At 41.0% G+C, this 18139-nt stretch overlaps 1 protein-coding gene across 8 annotated transcripts in view; it reads left to right on the forward strand.

The window, feature by feature from the left end:
- Positions 1-18139, forward strand: part of LTBP1 (latent transforming growth factor beta binding protein 1) — a 399796-nt gene that overhangs the window by 283397 nt on the left and 98260 nt on the right. For all 8 annotated transcript variants that reach the window (XM_077772762.1, XM_077772764.1, XM_077772765.1 and 5 more), the window contains 4 exons: positions 5221-5346; positions 6582-6707; positions 7112-7234; positions 10951-11070. In XM_077772762.1, the coding sequence (XP_077628888.1) occupies positions 5221-5346; positions 6582-6707; positions 7112-7234; positions 10951-11070 (495 nt within the window). The remainder of the gene's footprint in view (positions 1-5220; positions 5347-6581; positions 6708-7111; positions 7235-10950; positions 11071-18139) is intronic.

Raw genomic sequence — 18139 nt, forward strand, 5'->3', positions numbered from 1 at the left:
TTCATCTTCTAATTTTTCTTTTTGCAAATCTGATCAATATGTCTTTTCTGTTTTAAGAAAATGGCAAAGTAGACTCTAAAGGAAGATCAGTCATTATAAAGAAAATCAAGAAAAGTAAATACCAATAATTTTCAGAGAAGGCATCTACCTACAGTATGGAATAGATGGTTAGAGATCTGATTTTCACACTAACCTAGTAAAGAATTCCCATAATAGAGAAGAAAATTCTTACCTGAGTGTCTAAGATTATAACATGGAGAAGATTACCTTTTACTTCCAGATTTTTTGTGGCATAGAAAGGATAATTTTTTCTAAAAATTTTTAAATGTTTATTCATTTTTGAGAGAGAGAGAGAGAGAAAGACAGAGCGCAAGTGGTAGAGGGGCAAAGAGGGAGAGAGACACAGAATCTAAAGCAGGCTTCAGGCTCTGAGCTGTCAGCATAGAGCCTGATGTAGGGCTTGAACTCGTGAACTGCAAGATCATGCCCGGAGCTGAAGTCAGACGCTTAATTGACTGAGCCATCCAGGCACACCTAGAAATGATAATATTTTTTTTTTTTTTTTTTTAGGAAGACTTCTGATTATAAAAGTAATTCTACATGTCTATTGTAGAAATTTTGAAAAATTCAGAAAAACCTAGAGAAGAAAATACCAGTACCCATAATCATAACCTGAGCTTTCTTTCTTTCCTGTCTTCTTTTCTGTGTATTTTGCAACTTAGATCATATTCTATATTTGTAACCAATTATATATCTTTTATTTATTTATTTTTTAATGTTTTATTTATTTCTAGGAGAGAGAGAGACAGCGTGAGCAGGGGAGGGTCAGAGAGAGGCAGATACAGACTCTGAAATAGGCTTCAGGCTCTGAGCCAGCAGTCAGCACAGAGCCCGACGCGGGGCTCGAACCCACGAACCGCGAGATCATGACCTAAGCGAAAGTCGGACGCTTAACCGACTTAGCCACCCAGGCGCCCCCAATTATATATCTTTTAGCAGATAAACATTTTCCTGCCCTGTTAATGATGATATAATTATGCTATATATCGTAATTCATTTTTTGTATACTGCCACTTCAGTTTAAGCAATCATGTTAGTTACCAGTGTTTTTAGTCTTCTGGGTTACTTTATTTTTTCTGGTAATTTTACATTATACGGATTAAACCAGTCTATTTTTCTGATAGTGAATTAGCATGTGTAGGCTCCCAAAAGGTATAAGTAGTTTGTAAATGCAGCATGGGCCATCCAAGTAGATACCACAGCTCTGTGTCACATACTTCCTTGTGAAGTCTAGGGACTTTCCAAGTGATTTGTGCCAGTTGTCTCAAAGTCCCAGCACAGTGAATAACACTTGATGTAAAATGAAGAATGTGGTTTGGGTTTCAGAAAGCAAGTACAGCCCTCCTTGAGGTCATTTCCATAGTGTTTGTTAAAGCTCTGTTGGTCACATCCTCCTGCAGAATGCATGGTAGGTTATCGGTGATGGTAGTATATCTGTTTCTCTTCTCGAACACAGACCCTTCCAACTAGGCCGTTGATGTAGCTCACCGGGCTTGAGGCCCTGGCTTCTCACACGGGGCTGCCTGGGCTCCTGGCAGCATGGATTTTAAGCCTTGTTTACTTTTTACTTTGTGAGAACAGTGAGATAATAGTCCAAGATAACACCGTTTTAACCTGCAGTTTGTTATATATTCTTAAATGACTTTGCAAGGAACAACACGTACAGTGTTGATAATAATGGCTAGGTTTTTTTTTTTACGCTTGAAAACGTATTTTGTTCATTTATTTACAGTTCACTTTTAAATCTGTAAAAGAAAAAAATTCAGGAATTCTTCTCCCTTATTTCTTTTTAAAATTTTTACTATTTAAAAAATTTTTTTAATTAAAATTAAATTAAAATTAAAAATTTTAACAATTCTCTATATTACTCAGTGCTCCTCATGACAAGTGTATTCTTAATCATCTATTTCACCCGTGCCCCCACTTCCCCTCTGGCAACCATCGGTTTATTCTCTGTAGTTAAGAGTGTTTCTTGGTTTGTCTTTGTTTTTCCCTTTGTTCATTTGTTTTCTTTTCTTAATTCCTCGTATGAGTGAAGTCATACTGTATTTGCCTTTCTTTGACTGACTTACTTTGCTTAGCATTATACCCCGTAGATCCATCCATGTCATTTCAAATGGCAAGGTTTCATTCTTTTTTATGGCTGAATAATATTCCATTGTATATATACCAAATCATGTTTATCCATCCATCTATTGATGGACACGGGCTGCTTCCATAGTTTGGTTCTTGTAAATAATGCTGTAGTAAACATAGGGATACATGTATCTCTTTGAATTAGTGTTTTCATATTCTTTGGGTGAATACCCAGTAGTGGTATTACTAGATCATATGGTGATTCTGTTTTCAAATTTTTTGAGGAAACTCCTTACTGTTTTCTCCAGTGGCTGCACCAGTTTGCAGATCCCACCAACAGTGCACAAGGACTTCTTTTTCTCCACATCCTCACTAATACTTGCTGTTCATTGTGTTGTTGATGTTAACCAGTCTGACAGGTGTAAGGTGATATCTCATTGTGGTTTTGATTTGCACATCCCTGATGATAAGTGATGCTGAACATCTTTTCATGTGACTCTTGGCCATCTATAGGTCTTTGGAGAAATGTTTGTTCATGTTGTCTACCTATTTTTAATTGGATCATTTGGGTTGTTTTTGGTGTTGAGGTGTATAAGTGTTTTATCTATTTTTGGATACTAACTGCTTATTGGGATGTATAATTTACAAATATTTTCTCACATTCAGTTAGCTGTCTTTTAGTTTTATTGATTGTTTCCTTTGCTGTGCAGAAGCTTTTATTCTGATAATGTCCCAATAGTTTATTTTTGCTTTTATTTCCCTTAACTCAGGGGACATATCTAGAAACATGTTATTATGGCCAGTGTCAGAGCAATTACTACTTGTGCTCTCTTGTAGGATTTCTATGGTTTCAGGTGTCACTTTTAGGTCTTTAATGGCTTTTATTGAACATGTATAATATGCCAGGCATTGGGCCATGTGCATTATTTATCTTCTTTGAACCTGATAGTCAAGTTGGTATTCTGATTATTCCCATATATTTCACCTGCAGGAAAGTGAGGCATAGAATGTTAGAGTAACTTGCCCAAGCTTGGAAAGGGCAGCAAGATTTGTGTTCTCACAGTCTATAAGCCTGGGCTTCTATCAGCTAGACTGCCCCACCCCTACAGTGCCATGATACCTCCTTACAAAGGTCATTGAAAATAGACAATGTAGGGGCGCCTGGGTGGCTCAGTCCGTTAAGCAGCTGACTTCACCTTAGGTCATGATCTCACGGTTTGTGGGTTTGAGCCCCGCATCGAGTTCTGTGCTCGTAGCTCAGAGCCTGGAGCCTGTTTCAGATTCTGTGTCTTCCTCTCTCTGCCCCTCCCCTGTTCGTGTTCTCTCTGTCTCTGTCATAAAAGTAAATAAACTATAAAAAAAAGAAAAAAATGAAAATAGATGATGTAAGGGGTGTAATTCCTCTCAGAAGGCCACTTTTGAGCATTCAAGCAATGAAGGCTCTTTTACGTCCTTTGGTAAGTACACTCATTTTAATAGCCTTTGCCCAGCATAGGCTCCTGCGACACTGTCTCTACCACAGTGTGTACCATGTGGAATGGGGACCTAGGGCCAGTCTTCTCAGGCCTTACAGAAGAAGTAGGTCTCAAGCATGAGTCAGTAACTGGAGTACAAGGGTGGAATTTAGCAGAGAAGATTGGGAAGAAGATTCTACTTTATCAGTATAAATATACTGATGTTGAAATTGGCAAATTAAGAGTCAGTTACACCCAGAAGTTTTGCTTTGATTAGGAGTGGTAGATTTTTCTTGAGAACTAATGAGAAATTTTGGAAGAGGTGGACATAGTTGTGAGAAATTGAATTTGGCCTGCTAATGAATAAAGAGTTACTGTATATTTCTTATCAGGAGAACTCACATGTTGGCTCAAAGTCCATCATGTCAAATGAACTGGAGTGGATAGAAACTCCTTGTGGGCCATCTTAGAAGTTGAAAAGATTTGATTATCTTAAAATTTCCTAGGTGGCTTTTTAAAATTATTATTATTTAATAGTTATGTGTTTTTGAAGGAGAGAGAGACAAAGTGCAAGCGTGGGAGGGGCAGAGAGAGAGGAAGACACTGAATCCGAAGCAGGGTCCAGGCTCCGCACTGTCACCACAGAGCCCGACACAGGTTTCAAACTCAGGAGCTGTGACCTGAGCTGAAGTTAGACATTTAACTAACTGAGTCACCCAGGCACACCCCCCCCCCCCCCCCCNTGTTGGAAGTTTCATTAGGAATTATTGATGATCGTGGGTGTGACTGAGCAATTATGAAATAATCAAATGAATTTATACTTGATTTTAGAAGTCACCATACTTTTTTTTATTGAAGTAAAAGTTGACACAATGTTGCATTACATTCAAGTGTATAAGCTAGTTTTTCAGCAAGTCTGTTTTGCTGTGTTCACCACAAGTGTAGCTACGATCTGTCAGCACGTGACACTATTACAGTATTATGGACTAGATGCCCTGTGGTGTGCCTCTGATCCCAGTGATGGAATCATTCCGTAATGAAAGCCTGTACCTCATATTCCCCTTCACCCATTTGGCCCATCCTCCCCCCTTTCTGGCAACCATCAGTTTGTTCTCTGTATTTATAGGTCTATTTCTGGTTTGTTTTTTTTTTATTTCTTTGCTCATTTGTTTAAGACTCCATATATGAGTGAAATCATGTGGTATTTGTCTTTCTCTGACTTATTTCACTTAGCATAATACCCTCTAGGTCCATCCACATTGTCACAAATAACAAGATCTCATTCTTGTTTATGGCCGAGTAATAGTCTACTGTGTGTGTGTGTGTGTGTGTGTGTGTGTCTGTGTGTGTGTGTGTCTGTGTCTGTGTACTCATTCATCTATCAGTGGACACTTGGGTTGCTGGGTTGCTTCCATATCTTGGCTATTGTAAATAATGCTGCAAGAAACATATGGATGAGTGTATCTTTCTGAGTGTTTTTATTTATTTCCTTTGGATAAATGAGAAGTGACCTGTGTCTTCTAACTGCATACCTGTCAACAAGCTAATCAGGAAATACACAGGAATGGTGTGCAAGTAGCAGAGAAATCTTTGTTGATATCTGTTGTTTTCTCTCTTATTTATTTTTAAGAAATCAATGAATGTACTGTGAACCCTGACATCTGTGGCGCGGGACACTGCATTAACCTACCTGTGAGGTACACGTGTATCTGCTACGATGGCTACAAGTTCAGTGAGCAACAGAGGAAATGTGTTGGTAAGAGACACGTTTGATGAAGTTTTTAAATATCAAATATTCCCACATTAACATTTTCTGTGTAATTATTGTGGGAAATGTTACTGTGTTTCATTTTTAAAAATTTCTGTCCCTGAGCTAAGAGAGCTGAAAAAGAGGTTTGTTTATCTCCTGAGATGCTCTTATGTCCTGGTTCAGTGCTACCTCCATTTCCAAATGTAATACAATTAGATAAAAGTGGGAAAAAAGGTAAAATAATTTTTAATGATTTCTAGGTATAATAATATAATATATAATATATAAGAGAATAGGAATAGCTACCTACAAGCATGTATTTAGCAAAACCAAAACAATATTAATATATACTACAATAAAGAATTATAATTGTATAAAATATGTAATTGCATAAGATGTGATTTCTAAAAGCAATTTCTAAACTGAAAATCAGTAGACTAACACAAAGCCATTAATGAATTCACAAGCACAGGCTCTCAAACGTGATTCTTTGGAAAAAAATGTACCTCAAAAAGAGGCATAATGGCATTATGGAAATCATTTCAGTGCATTAGCACTAGATTTAATTGCTCTCTTTTTTAGAAGAGGGAAATTCAGCACTAAGAGTTATAAGACAAATATAAAGCAACAAAGACATACACCCAATTAATATGATTTTGCTATGCTTCATGTCCATAAGATATGTGACTTAACATTATGTGGCTTTTTATATATATGTGGGGTGGGTTGAGGGGCGTATCTACCGGTTCCATACCATGGCTATTTCTCTTGAATTTGCATACATTGTATGTATTATGTTTGGAACCGTAGAATATAAAGTTGAAAAGGGCATTTGAGATGATCGATTCCAGCTTCGCCCACGCGCACAGTGAGAGAGTCTCTTTCACAGTGTTTCCGGCACTCTCTGTGGAGCTGGCCTGGGGGTGACACACAAATTACAGTGCTTAGATGATTCCATGTATCAGAAGAGTCCTTCTGTGTTGACCTAAATATGTCTCTCACAAACACCAATGTGAAGGCTGTAGTTGTAGCTTTTGAAACGGTACACCATACGGGTATTCCCTGTTCCTAGTAACCATCCTTCAGGTATCTGAGGCATATGATCATGCCCCCCTTTACCGTTCTCCTTAGTTATAAGGATGTGGTGCACAGGGAATAGTGTGCTGGTAATTTATGAACAGGGAGACTGAGAATTTCATGCTACACGACACTGATGCTTTTATCTGTATTTTTGTTAACAGATATTGATGAATGCACTCAGGCCCAACAGCTCTGCTCCCAGGGACGCTGTGAAAACACCGAGGGCAGTTTCTTGTGTATTTGCCCAGCAGGATTTATGGCCAGTGAGGAGGGTCCTAACTGCATAGGTAATGGCCATGTTCTTCCTGATGCATAAATTCCCAGACCTGGGTTGTTAGCTCCCTTAAGATCCCATCAATCGTACTGCTTATTCTGGCAACCCAGAATTTATTACTGAACACCTTTTATGACATAGTCATCTGCTAGATACTGGAGGATATAAATATGGAATTTTTTTTCCTCCAACGCTATTGAACGAAGAGTGTCAAGTATGTGCAGAGACCTGAGACGTTAAATGTTTTGGGGTCCCACATAAATCAAAACCACTCGATTTTGAAACCTGTCAACAAATCGAAGGAATGGTGGTAGGAATCGGTTATTTTATTCCTGACTTCAGACTGACCCGGGAGATGGGAGAGGTTTGAGACTCTGTTTTGAGAAATAAAACTCAGCCACGTTTTCTGCTTTGTAGATGTTGATGAGTGCCTGAGGCCAGATGTGTGTGGGGAAGGGCACTGCGTCAATACCGTGGGGGCCTTCCGGTGTGAATACTGCGACAGCGGGTACCGCATGACCCGGGGCGGCCGTTGCGAGGGTGAGTCTGTGCCACCTCGAAGTGTGGAGCACACGTGATCCTGAAGCACAGGGCTGGGTCCACACCCGGGACTGGTGGGCACGTAGCTTGGTCCTGACTTTCTTCCGCCAGCTGTGCCGGACATCAGCTCATCCAGGCTCTTCCTGCCTTCCAGAGTCCCGGCCTCTTGGCCTCGCTTCAGTGACTTTGGCTTGCTTTCCATCTTCACTGTCCTTGTCCACTTCAGCATCTGCCTCCCCTGGTAGTTGGAGTGAATCACTTGAGAACAATTCATTGCCGAGTATTGTAGCATGAGTCCAGACTTAATTACAGTGTCTGGATCATTCATCTGGGAACATGGTACGGGTTTACCTGCTGTTGATTTTTAGTTTCCACCCTTTTTGCCCTGTTCGATTCCTTTCTCTGAACTTCTCTGTCTTACATGTGTTTTGGGATTTGGTTACAAACGCCTGCTGCACAGAAGCCCCATGTCACTAATGCCAGGTCGCTTTCCAACTGTGCTAGATAAAATTTCTTTATTGCTGACCACGGCAATGAGTTTGCTAGTATTATATTTAAAAAAAAAAAGTTCTGAGAAGCTTTTAGAGTATGTGCAGAATGATTAACCATTTACTCTTTCTGCTCATTTATGTCCCAATTATACAGGTTTTTTTGAAACCACCATGGTACTTTTTAAACAATTATTTCCATGAAGAAATATGTTACACTTCTGCTTAAATGTTACCATGGATATGTGCCCGGGGAGGAACAGGGGTCTCTGAGCTCATTTCAGAGGGGCCAGGCTTTGTCGATGGACTGGTTCTTTGGGGCTCTTTGCCTGCAGCTGCCTGAGGATCAGCCTATTTTCTAATACAGCTGGACTTCCAGACCAAGGCAGGGGACGGACAAGTTGGGGCAGGCTGCCCTCAGCTGTCCCTGGCTCCTCTGCATTGGTTTTCTCCACAGATCTAATGACCCGGGCCTGGAGGAAGAGCCAATTAGATGTGTTTTGGCAGCCTGCACCTGTGTCTTCCTCCCCCCTCCCTGCCCCTTGCATTCTGATCTGGAAAGGCGCAGGAGCATTTTACATTCCTGAATCCCTGACCAACTAGGGTTATGGCAGCACCATAAGGTCTCTCCCCTGGCAGCCGAGGGGAAGTGTCCCCACCCTCCTTTCACAGGGGACCCTCTCTCTGCCCTGGAGAGGCAGGGTGGCCATGGGAGGGGGCAGGGTCGTGGCGTTGGCTCCTGACTCCCACGCTTAGTCACTGTCTGGCTTGGTGCCAGGGACTTGGCCCCCTTGAAACCTGTGAAATGGGAGCCGCAAAGTTAACTTTCAGGGCTGTCATGAGAATAAATGCGTGTCGTGGTATCTTGTGTGGTGCCTGTCACCCTGTTAGTTCTCAAGAACCATTCGTCTCCGGAAACCTCCCCCTTTCCTGATTACTTTGTTTCTGCCTGGACCTTCTCGGTACATCGGTAGCTTTGGGAATGTTTTTAAAGAAATGGGGTAGTTGACCTGATGAGCCTTCATGTGCAGAACAACACTCCCCAAAAAAGTCAGACGCTGACTCTAAATTTTTTATGTTTATTTTTGAGAGAGAGAGAGAGAATGCACACATGTGTGAGTGGGGCAGAGGCAGAGAGAGAGGGAGACACAGAATCCAAAGCAGGCTCCAGGCTCCGAGCTGTCAGCACAGAGCCCGATGTGGGGCTTGAACCCATGGTCCCTGAGATCATGACCTGAGCCGAAGTCGGACGCTTAACTAGCTGAAGTCACATGCTGATTTGTAAGCTCTACTTATAGTTTCAGGAAGGGAAGATGAGACATTTCAGTAGTAACTATGGCGTGAGGATGGAAAGTGTGAAGGAGTAGAGATTTGAAAATTCTGTATGTAAACGGGAAAGCCAGTGGAGACTATGCAGTAATATTCGGTGTATGGAAATCGTTTCACAGAAATGCTACCAGGGTGCCCCAAGTAAATAATACATAATTCTATCCCCATGAAATGGCTTGAAAAGAAGAAGAAGGAGCCAAATGACATGGCTGTTTTCTAATTTCGTCATGGACCAGAACCAAAGGTCCCCAGGCTTCTGGCTCACCAAAGATTTTCTCAGCTGCCACTAACAGAGTTGCTTTCAAACAGCGCCCGTCTCCAAGGAGCCTATTGTAGTTCACAGACATTATCTCATGCAGCCTCACATTGTCCTGTGGAGGTATTACCAGGCAGGTAGTCCCGAATTTATAGACCAGGGAATGAGCAGACAGAGGTGAGAGCGGCCGGAAATGCAGAAATGTTGTCTTGTCGTGCTCAGCAATGCACCTTATTTATTGGGCCAGCCTTCCTCAAAACCTTCTCTGGCTTAACAGTTGTAGTTCTATTTAAAAAAAAAATTCCTTCCAGAGAAGAATGTAATGCTGTTTGGAAAATGAAACTGGCAAGCATCATCTTTCTGTAGAACAAGAAGTCCTAGAACATCTGACCTTGAACACACACACACACACACACACACACACACACACACACCACTGTGTGTCATTGTCTGTTGGCAAGGATTTTTCACTGATAGGAAAAAAAAATTACCACACTGACTTGGTGCTTACTCTATTAATATCAACTTCAACTTTTTTACTTTGAGCATCTTTTTTACTTGAAGCATCTTTTCACACTTGCCTGGTGATAATGAGAGAGAAATTCTGAGAATTTCCCAGAATGAATGAATGTATCCATTATATAGTTCTTTTACTTTTTACGAATGTCCTGAAAATTTTCTTTATATCTCACATATGATCGGCGGTCCTGTATGCATCTTCTATTGGAATACTTAGACAGTAAATACACTTGCCTGAATTTAGACTCCAACCCCAGAAAAAAATGATGATTTCAAATGGGGCTGGTACCCAAGGTGTTCCCACTCATGTTAAATGCCTGAGCCATTTCCTATATCCTATTTCCCCCCCTTCTGTTGTTCTACCATTCTTCAAAAAGCTGCTGTAGTAGTTACGTCTGCCACAGCACCAGCCATATTTAAGGCGTTGTTTTTCTCTCACATTGAAAAGAACAGTGATGAATAACTCCAGTTAGCTGTGAATGTGAATAAGGTGTATTTTTAGTAGAAAATATTACCATACAATCATATCACTGTGTTTTCTGGAAACTCTGGCGAGTATTTGATGAGTTCATTCTCTCCTAATGTTTTGTTTTCACCTCCAAGGATTTCATAGCCTGTGAAAGGTTTTAAATTATTCAAACCTGGGGTGTTCATGGGCCCATGAAGCCAAAGCAGGGATTTCCCTAGAGCATCCATTGTCTGCAGAGAGAACCTCTGGCCAGGTGGATATGTGGCTTTGTCATTCTCATGCCTGTTCGTTATGTTTCTTTCTGGCAAGCTGCACTATTCCATCAAAGGTTTGATGTCTAGAAGATGGCCTCCGAGAAGCTGCCAGCTCCCAGAAATGGAGAGGTCTGACCCTGCTAGTTGGAGAACTGGGGCCAAGTTTTTCCTTTGACTGTGTGTAAATGTTTTATTCAAGGTCTACCTGGCCTTGCATTATCGCTGTGGTGGTTATGTGTAGGCCCAGCATTCGACTTATCTGGTTATGGTTTTCTCCACCAAAATGTAGATACAACGTACCTGCCCCCGCCCCCCCCTGCCCGCCCACGCGGCTTAATCAGAAAAGTGTGTGCTTCAGTGTTCTGATAAAATGTTTGTGACCTGGTTCTCCCATTTTTCAGATATTGATGAATGTTTGACTCCAAGCACTTGTCCAGATGAACAATGTGTGAATTCTCCTGGATCTTACCAGTGTGTTCCCTGCACAGAGGGGTTCCGAGGCTGGAATGGGCAATGTCTTGGTAGGTACTAGAGTGTTCTTATCATAGTCTTGTTTCTTCTGCCTCATGCACTTTCTGACAGAGTGATGTAATGCCAAGTGAGCCCTCGTTCAAAATGGAAAGAAAGAGGAAAAAATGGAACATGACAAAATTGTGTCATTTTGAGAAAACTTCTGAGAAAAGCTTGAAGTAACTTTTAACCATGGAGAAAATGAGAAAACGAGTTGGTGTGAAGAATGGGAGATTTTACCTGGGAGAAAGAATTCTGAGTGAAGGAAATTGTTGTCTTTGATGGGATCAATAACCAAGACCAAATAAACCAATAATCACCACAGGGAGGGGAGAGGTGGAGAGGAAAAGCCTAAATAAAAAGAGTGAAAAGGCCTAAGAAGAAACTACTTACCATAGACTAATAGAATTTGGAAACATACAAACCCAAACAGGGAGCAGAAGCAGAAGAGAAATCTTGATGGCTGAGCCTCTGATGTGTATTCACTGAAGTCTTTCCTAAATACTTGATACCAACATTAGGCCCTCGAGAAGAGAAACATCAAATTTACTTTCATTCTACTCAGCTTAGCCTTTCCCCTTAATGGTTTTCCTCTGTGTTTCTGTCTCTGTCTGATTCTTTTCCTTAAAAGCTGAGCTCTTTTACACTCCATGCCAGACTCTGACAATGTGAGTTAAACTTCTCATTTATTCATACCTTCTTTCCTTCTTTGACAAATGCCGAAGAGCTTACTGTCTGTACCCAGGGTTGTGCTGAGTGCTGGGATACCTAGAGAGACACAAAAATGTGCCTTCCTCATGGAACCCTCTGGTGAGGGAGACTGATACCCAGGCATCTCATATGTAAATTCAAAGGCACCAGTGAGACAGTGCTGGGAAGTAGGGTTCTCTACTGGCCCTAAGAGTGTGTGGTAGAACGAGTTGCCTCTGGGAAAATTCCTGACTGACGTTATGCTGAGGAAGGGGAGGGGAAGGAGGTAATTTTGGACAGAGGAAACCGCATATGCAGGGCGCTTGTGGAAGGAGGAAGCAGTCAGGTTCACCTTTCCGTCACTAGCTGAAAGGCTAGACAGAACAAGGGAAGCTTTACCGTAGGATGTAGGGGCAAAACATGCTAGATGGACCCTCTCAGTCTTATTAAAGATGCTCATCTTTACTCATACATCTCCGGGAAGATGTTTAGGTGTTGCAGACCAGGCAGGGTAAGTAGTCTCGGCAGAAAGAGTCCCAATTTCAAAGCACTGGACTCATCCCCATGTTGCATAAGTTGAGCCTCTGTATGCAGCTCTCTGCTTCTCTTGTTGTAATTGTGAGCTGTTGATCTTTGGGAGAAGAGAAGATTTGGGTTCATTAATTGCTTATTTGATATGTATTTGTGGATGTGATTTGTGTCGGTCAGAATGTACGTTTGGTTTTAATTTCCCCGCTTGGCATAAATTTCATACTTGCCTGTCAAGATTCCATTTATGTTCTCATTTTCACATACTGATGCATATTATGTATAATCCAAGAGCAGAGCCTGAATTTTACCTTAAATAACTAACGTTCATCGTAGTGGTATAAACACAGCCCTGATTCACGAATTTGCTAATGAAATATGACCGACCAAATTGGCAAGTGATCGCTCTTCAATACAAATGCGTTTAACTAGACTGGGCAATCATAAAAAATGAGTTCTTATACCTGGATGTATGCAATCAATCGAAACATGACCACTTTGCTCCAGTTTAATAAGAGAAACACAGCATCTCATTTAAAAGTAACTTCACTTTGCCAGCCAGATTAGTGGAATCCTAAACAGAAATATTAGGTCATTGTGTTAGTCAACCAGTCATACACTTAGCCACTTGTTCCATATACTACTGTCTGTTTTTGCATTGCTAAGGTCATGTATTTCCTTTATTTTATTTTAATGTTTGTTTATTTTTGAGAGAGACAGAGTGTGAGTGGGGGAGGGGCAGAGAGAGAGGGAGACACAGAATCCAAAGCAGGCTCCAGGCTCTGAGCTGTCAGCACAGAGCCTGACACAGGGCTCAGACCCACAAACCGCGAGATCATAACCTGAACCAAAGTCAGATGCTCAACTGACTGAGCCACCTAGGTGTCCCATGGTCATGCATTTACTATGAAAATTAGACCGTGTATTTTTTTCCTTCTGCCTTTATCTACAGATCAAGCTTCTCCTCCATGATATCATTTCAGTTCCATTCACTGTTCAGAACTGGACTTACAACTCTTCTATGATTCTCAAGGTTTTTGCAGATTATACCAAAATGGATCTATCTTAATTTTTTATGGAAGTAGAGCTTTCACATGTTAAAAAGTTGGGTGTTACAAAAAGTAGACACTGCAATATGCTTTCCTATTCATACTGAACCAATGAATGAATGAGATTCTTCTGCTCGATTCTGACGATGCTAATGAATACTCAGCCATAGCTCCTACATTTTAGTTCTCGCCTTTATACTTCTGGTACTCTAAAGTACTTTTTAGAAGGTGCAGTCATAGGGTGCTTGGGTGGCTCAGCTGGTTAAGCATCTGACTTCGGCTGAAGTCATGATCTCACGGTTCATGGGTACAAGCCCCGTGTTGGACTCTGTGCTGACAGCTCAGAGCCTGGAGCCGTTTTCAGATTCTGTATCTCCCTCTCTCTCTGACCCTCCCCTGCTCATGCTGTCTGTCTGTTTCTCTCTCTCTCTCTCTCAGAAATAAAGAAAGCATTTAAAACAAAATAGAAGGTGCAGTCATCACTTAAGCTTATCATAGAGTTGAGCTAATTGACAACACTTTGATTATATATTTATTTGTTCACTTTAACAGTTGAGTGCCTACCAAGAGCCAGGCATTTTTCAAGACCCCGGAGATTAAGGGCAAACAAAATAAATGCCCTCCCCTCTTTGCCCTTATCCTCTAGAGCATACATTGTGTTTGCAAATAAACAAGTCAGCAAGTAAAGTATGTGGGATGTCAGATGTGTTTTCAGTGCCATGATGGGGGGAGAAAAGCTGCCTAAGGGATACAGGGAGTGTCAGATTCTATGGTGGTCAGAGAAGACATCAAATGAGAAATTATTTATACAGTGTTCTTTCTAACTATTTGTTTTTGTCTCTAATGGTTATTTGTGACTGGTTTGTGGCTTTTTAATACCATTTTAGTCCAGATAATTTAGGGTGCATTGATGAGACTGTTTTCCTCCAATTTTTTTTTTTAATTTACATTTCTTTATTTTTGAGAAACAGCACAAGTGGGGGAGGGGCAGAGAGAGAAGGAGACACAAAATTGGAAGCAGGCTCCAGGCTTTGAGCTGTCAGCACAGAGCCCAATGCAGGGCGTGAACCCACAAACTGTGAGATCATGACCTGAGCTGAAGTCGGACACTTAACCGACTGAGCCACGCAGGCTCCTCTGTTTTCCCCCAATTTTAAATGTATAACATTAAAGACTTAAAATTATTCCAAATCTCACCATTTGAAGGAAGGTCTTATGATTGGTATTTGTTAATTGTCATCTAGAGAAACATACAAATGTGTGGAGAAGATAATCCCTATCTCACAGGGTTCTCTGTTCTCTAAGTCCTAGTGTCCTCCTTTTTCTACCACTCTGCTCTCACTGACTGAATATTTTTAAATTACTATAACTAAAGTTGTACAGTGTTGTATGTAATTCTACTTTTGTGTGGCATTATGGCTTTTTTCCAAAGCCCACTGATCTGTATGTTATTTGATGCTTTTTTCTGTGAAATGAATTCATCAGGAATTGAGAGTTGATGTTTTGACTCATATTCTGTAGGGATTTGATGCCAGTTAGACTTTCTGCTTCCTTCACTGACTTCCCTGTGAACTTGCTGAAACCATTAATGGCCTTGTATTCCTGCAATGTAAGCTGGCTCACTGATTGATGCTTCTCCTTGATTTATGAATTAGAACAGAAATCATTTGGGGCTGAAACAGGTTAGATGTTAGAGGTATTGTCTGGGAGACCGTGCTCTTTCCTAGTGTTGAGTTCAGGGCATATGATCCTTCGTTCTCAGTAGTTTATTGTCTGCTTTCAAAATACCTATCTCTTGGTGCTTTCTGGCAACTCTTGTTGGCTCCTCTGTTAATGTAGCTTCTTCTTTCAAGTTGTGGATTCCAGTCCTCTTGAAAGCCACTTTCATCATTCAACATTGTGTTCCTTGGACATCACGTTCAGCCTGGAGTTGCTGCCTACTTGATCCATGCCTCTAATGATTATTTCATCACCCTGGGTTCTGGCCAGTTCCAACTGGCTGCATCAACCAGGACCTTTCTTGAGGGAAGCCAGCCTGTCAGGTAGTCAATTAACAGGTTTCTCTTCACTCATGAAGAACGGGCCTGACTGAAACCCTACTAGAGCCGTCCTCCAAAGTAGCTTCTCTGATACTTGATTGTATAAGGGGACATTCAGTAACTCTTCTATAAAGATCATATTTCCCTGAATTTGGACAGATTTGGGGCTAAATGACCTCTCTGAAGCTTGGTTTCATTAGCTTTAAAATGGGTATTGGGATACTCTTTTTCATGGGCTTTACTGTCAGAATTAAATAAGCACTATAAAGCACCTAGAAAGGCATGTGACACCATGTAGAACCCAATAAATGTTGTAACCCTTCTTCCGCCAACTCTGTTATCCTCCCTTCCCCCTTGTTAATCCAGAAATCTAAGAAGGGCAATAATAACTGATACCTGTTCAAGTAAAATCTATGTCAGGTTTCTGTGTATAAGTGTCTTTGGTTTTAATAAGCTCATTTCCTGTAGTTCTTCACTCTCCCCATGCCATCGGAGCCTTCGTTTATGAATCTAAGTAATCTTAATCTTAGAGTTTCCTTTTAACCTCTGAGCAGTTTTGTTTAGCTGGGATATATTGCTTGAGAATCCTAATGCTTTTCTGTAGGATGACTGATCATCCCTAACAAACGTTTCGCCTTCTGCAGTACTGCCCATTCCATCCTTCTACTTCATTTTCTTTGCTCAGCTTCATAAGACACAGTGTCTATCACCTGGTGGGTGTATGCAGCCAGCCCTTTCTGAGTTTACTTTATTGTCTTGTTTTAGCATTGAGTCTATGAAAGACCATGTGACCTGGAAACACAAATTTCTGAGATTTTTTATCATAGTAATCCTTCTCTGTCAAACTGTAATTAAGTTAATGGTGACTCTGTGACTCCGCTTTACGTTTTCCAAATGTAATGGGTCCTAGGCATTTGAAGAACTCCATGTCATTTGATCCACTTGACAATGGGTTAGTCTTAGTCTTAACGAAAACCAGGTGCACAGAACTTGCACGGTAAACGTGGAAAGCTCCTTGTTCTAGGAGTTCTTTTCACACTAGGATTTATTTTCAGATTTTAAAGAACCCTTGTTAACCTTTATGGAATACATGAATATTCATAGACTTATATGAAATTGGAGACTTTAATCCTACATTTATTTATTTTATGTAAGATGGCAACAGAACTGAGCATCTACCTCTTGCAGATATTATTAAATGTGCATACACCAGCCTAATCCCTAAATCACTGTATGCTGAAGAAGTTTTCCAATTAGTCATTATGTTATTACAGAACACCTCATTATGCGCATAATCTCAGAGGAGATTTGACGTTGTAAACAAGCAAAACAAAACAGAATAGAATGGTGGTTCTCAGGAGCTGGGAGCTGACACAATCAGGGAGATGTTGTTTAAGAGTAGAAACATGCAACTGGCAGGTAGGTAAGCCCTGGGGATCTACTGCATAGGGTAGTGATGATTACAGTAGTGCTGGGTTACAAACTTCAAAGCTGCGAAGAGGCTAGATCGTGATTATGTTCACAAAAAAGAAATAATTATGGAACATAATAGAGGTGTTAGCTAACACTTTGTTAATCATCTTGCAATATATATCAAATCGTCACTTAAACTTACGCAATGTTATGTCAATTATACCTCCATTAAAAAAGTAAACAAGAGGGGCGCCTGGGTGCCTCCGTCGGATGGGTGTCCTGCTTTGGCCCAGGTCATGATTTGATGGTTCGAGAATTCGAGCACCACGTCATGCTCTGTGCGGACAGCTCAGAGCCTGGAGCCTGCTTGAGATTCTCTGTCTCCCTCCATCTGCTCCTCCCCTGCTTTCTCTCTCTCTCTCTCTCTCTCTCTCTCTCTCTCTCAAAAATAAACTAACATTTAAAAAGAAAAAAGCAAACAAAAGACTACTTTTGAAGGCAGGAAACATGCCTGTGTGAGACTAATTATTATGATAACAAAAAACTTTTTTTACATTGTTACAAAGGGCTCTGACTTTGTTGTTTTATTTGGTCTTCAGGGCAATCATCCCAGATAGATTAATGGGCTTGCTTAAGGTTATAGGTAATAAGTGGCAGAGCTAAGGCATGATTCCAGGTCTTTTATTTCCAAAGCTAGTGTTTTGTTCTCTACACTACCTCATTATCTCTCTTCTGTTTACCCAGGAAAATTAGAAAACAAAACAGTATGATTAAGATAATGAGGAAGAGAAAAACCAAGAGAAAGGAGAGATCTGTGTGGGTGGGAAGCCTCCCTTGCAAGCAACTATAGTAACAGTTCAGGGATTCTGGACTCTACGGTGGCAGCCTGCACCATGGATAGCCCCAGTTGATTTTTGCTGAGAGACAAAATGTTCTTTTGGAAAGGTGAGATAGGAAACCAGTGATTTGGTAGGATCAATGGATTGGTTTCCTGAGATCATCTTTGGCCCTTTATCTGGGATGTATATAGCATTGGCTGTTTTCCAGTTCTGAAGAGCAGTGATGAGGCTTTGAGGGATGTGGAACCTATTTTTGTAGGCTGCACTGCTACTGCATGTCTTGGTCAGATTTGACGGGGCGGTTCCTGAGATCCTGAGGATTTACTGTACCTCGAGTGCAGGTTGTTCATCACGTTCGCCTCCCTGGCTTCTGTATCTTACTTTGCCATGCTGGCTTTTCTATCAAATATGTTCTGCCATCATCTTTACTCTAAAAGACTATGCATAACAATACTTGAGGGATAACCGAATTAATGTCATGTTTAGGGTAGGGAGTAATCTTATACTTTCATGTGGCCATAG

Source organism: Crocuta crocuta, unplaced genomic scaffold (assembly GCF_008692635.1).
Source record: "Crocuta crocuta isolate KB4526 unplaced genomic scaffold, BGI_CrCroc_1.0 scaffold363, whole genome shotgun sequence".
Lineage (NCBI taxonomy): Eukaryota > Metazoa > Chordata > Mammalia > Carnivora > Hyaenidae > Crocuta > Crocuta crocuta.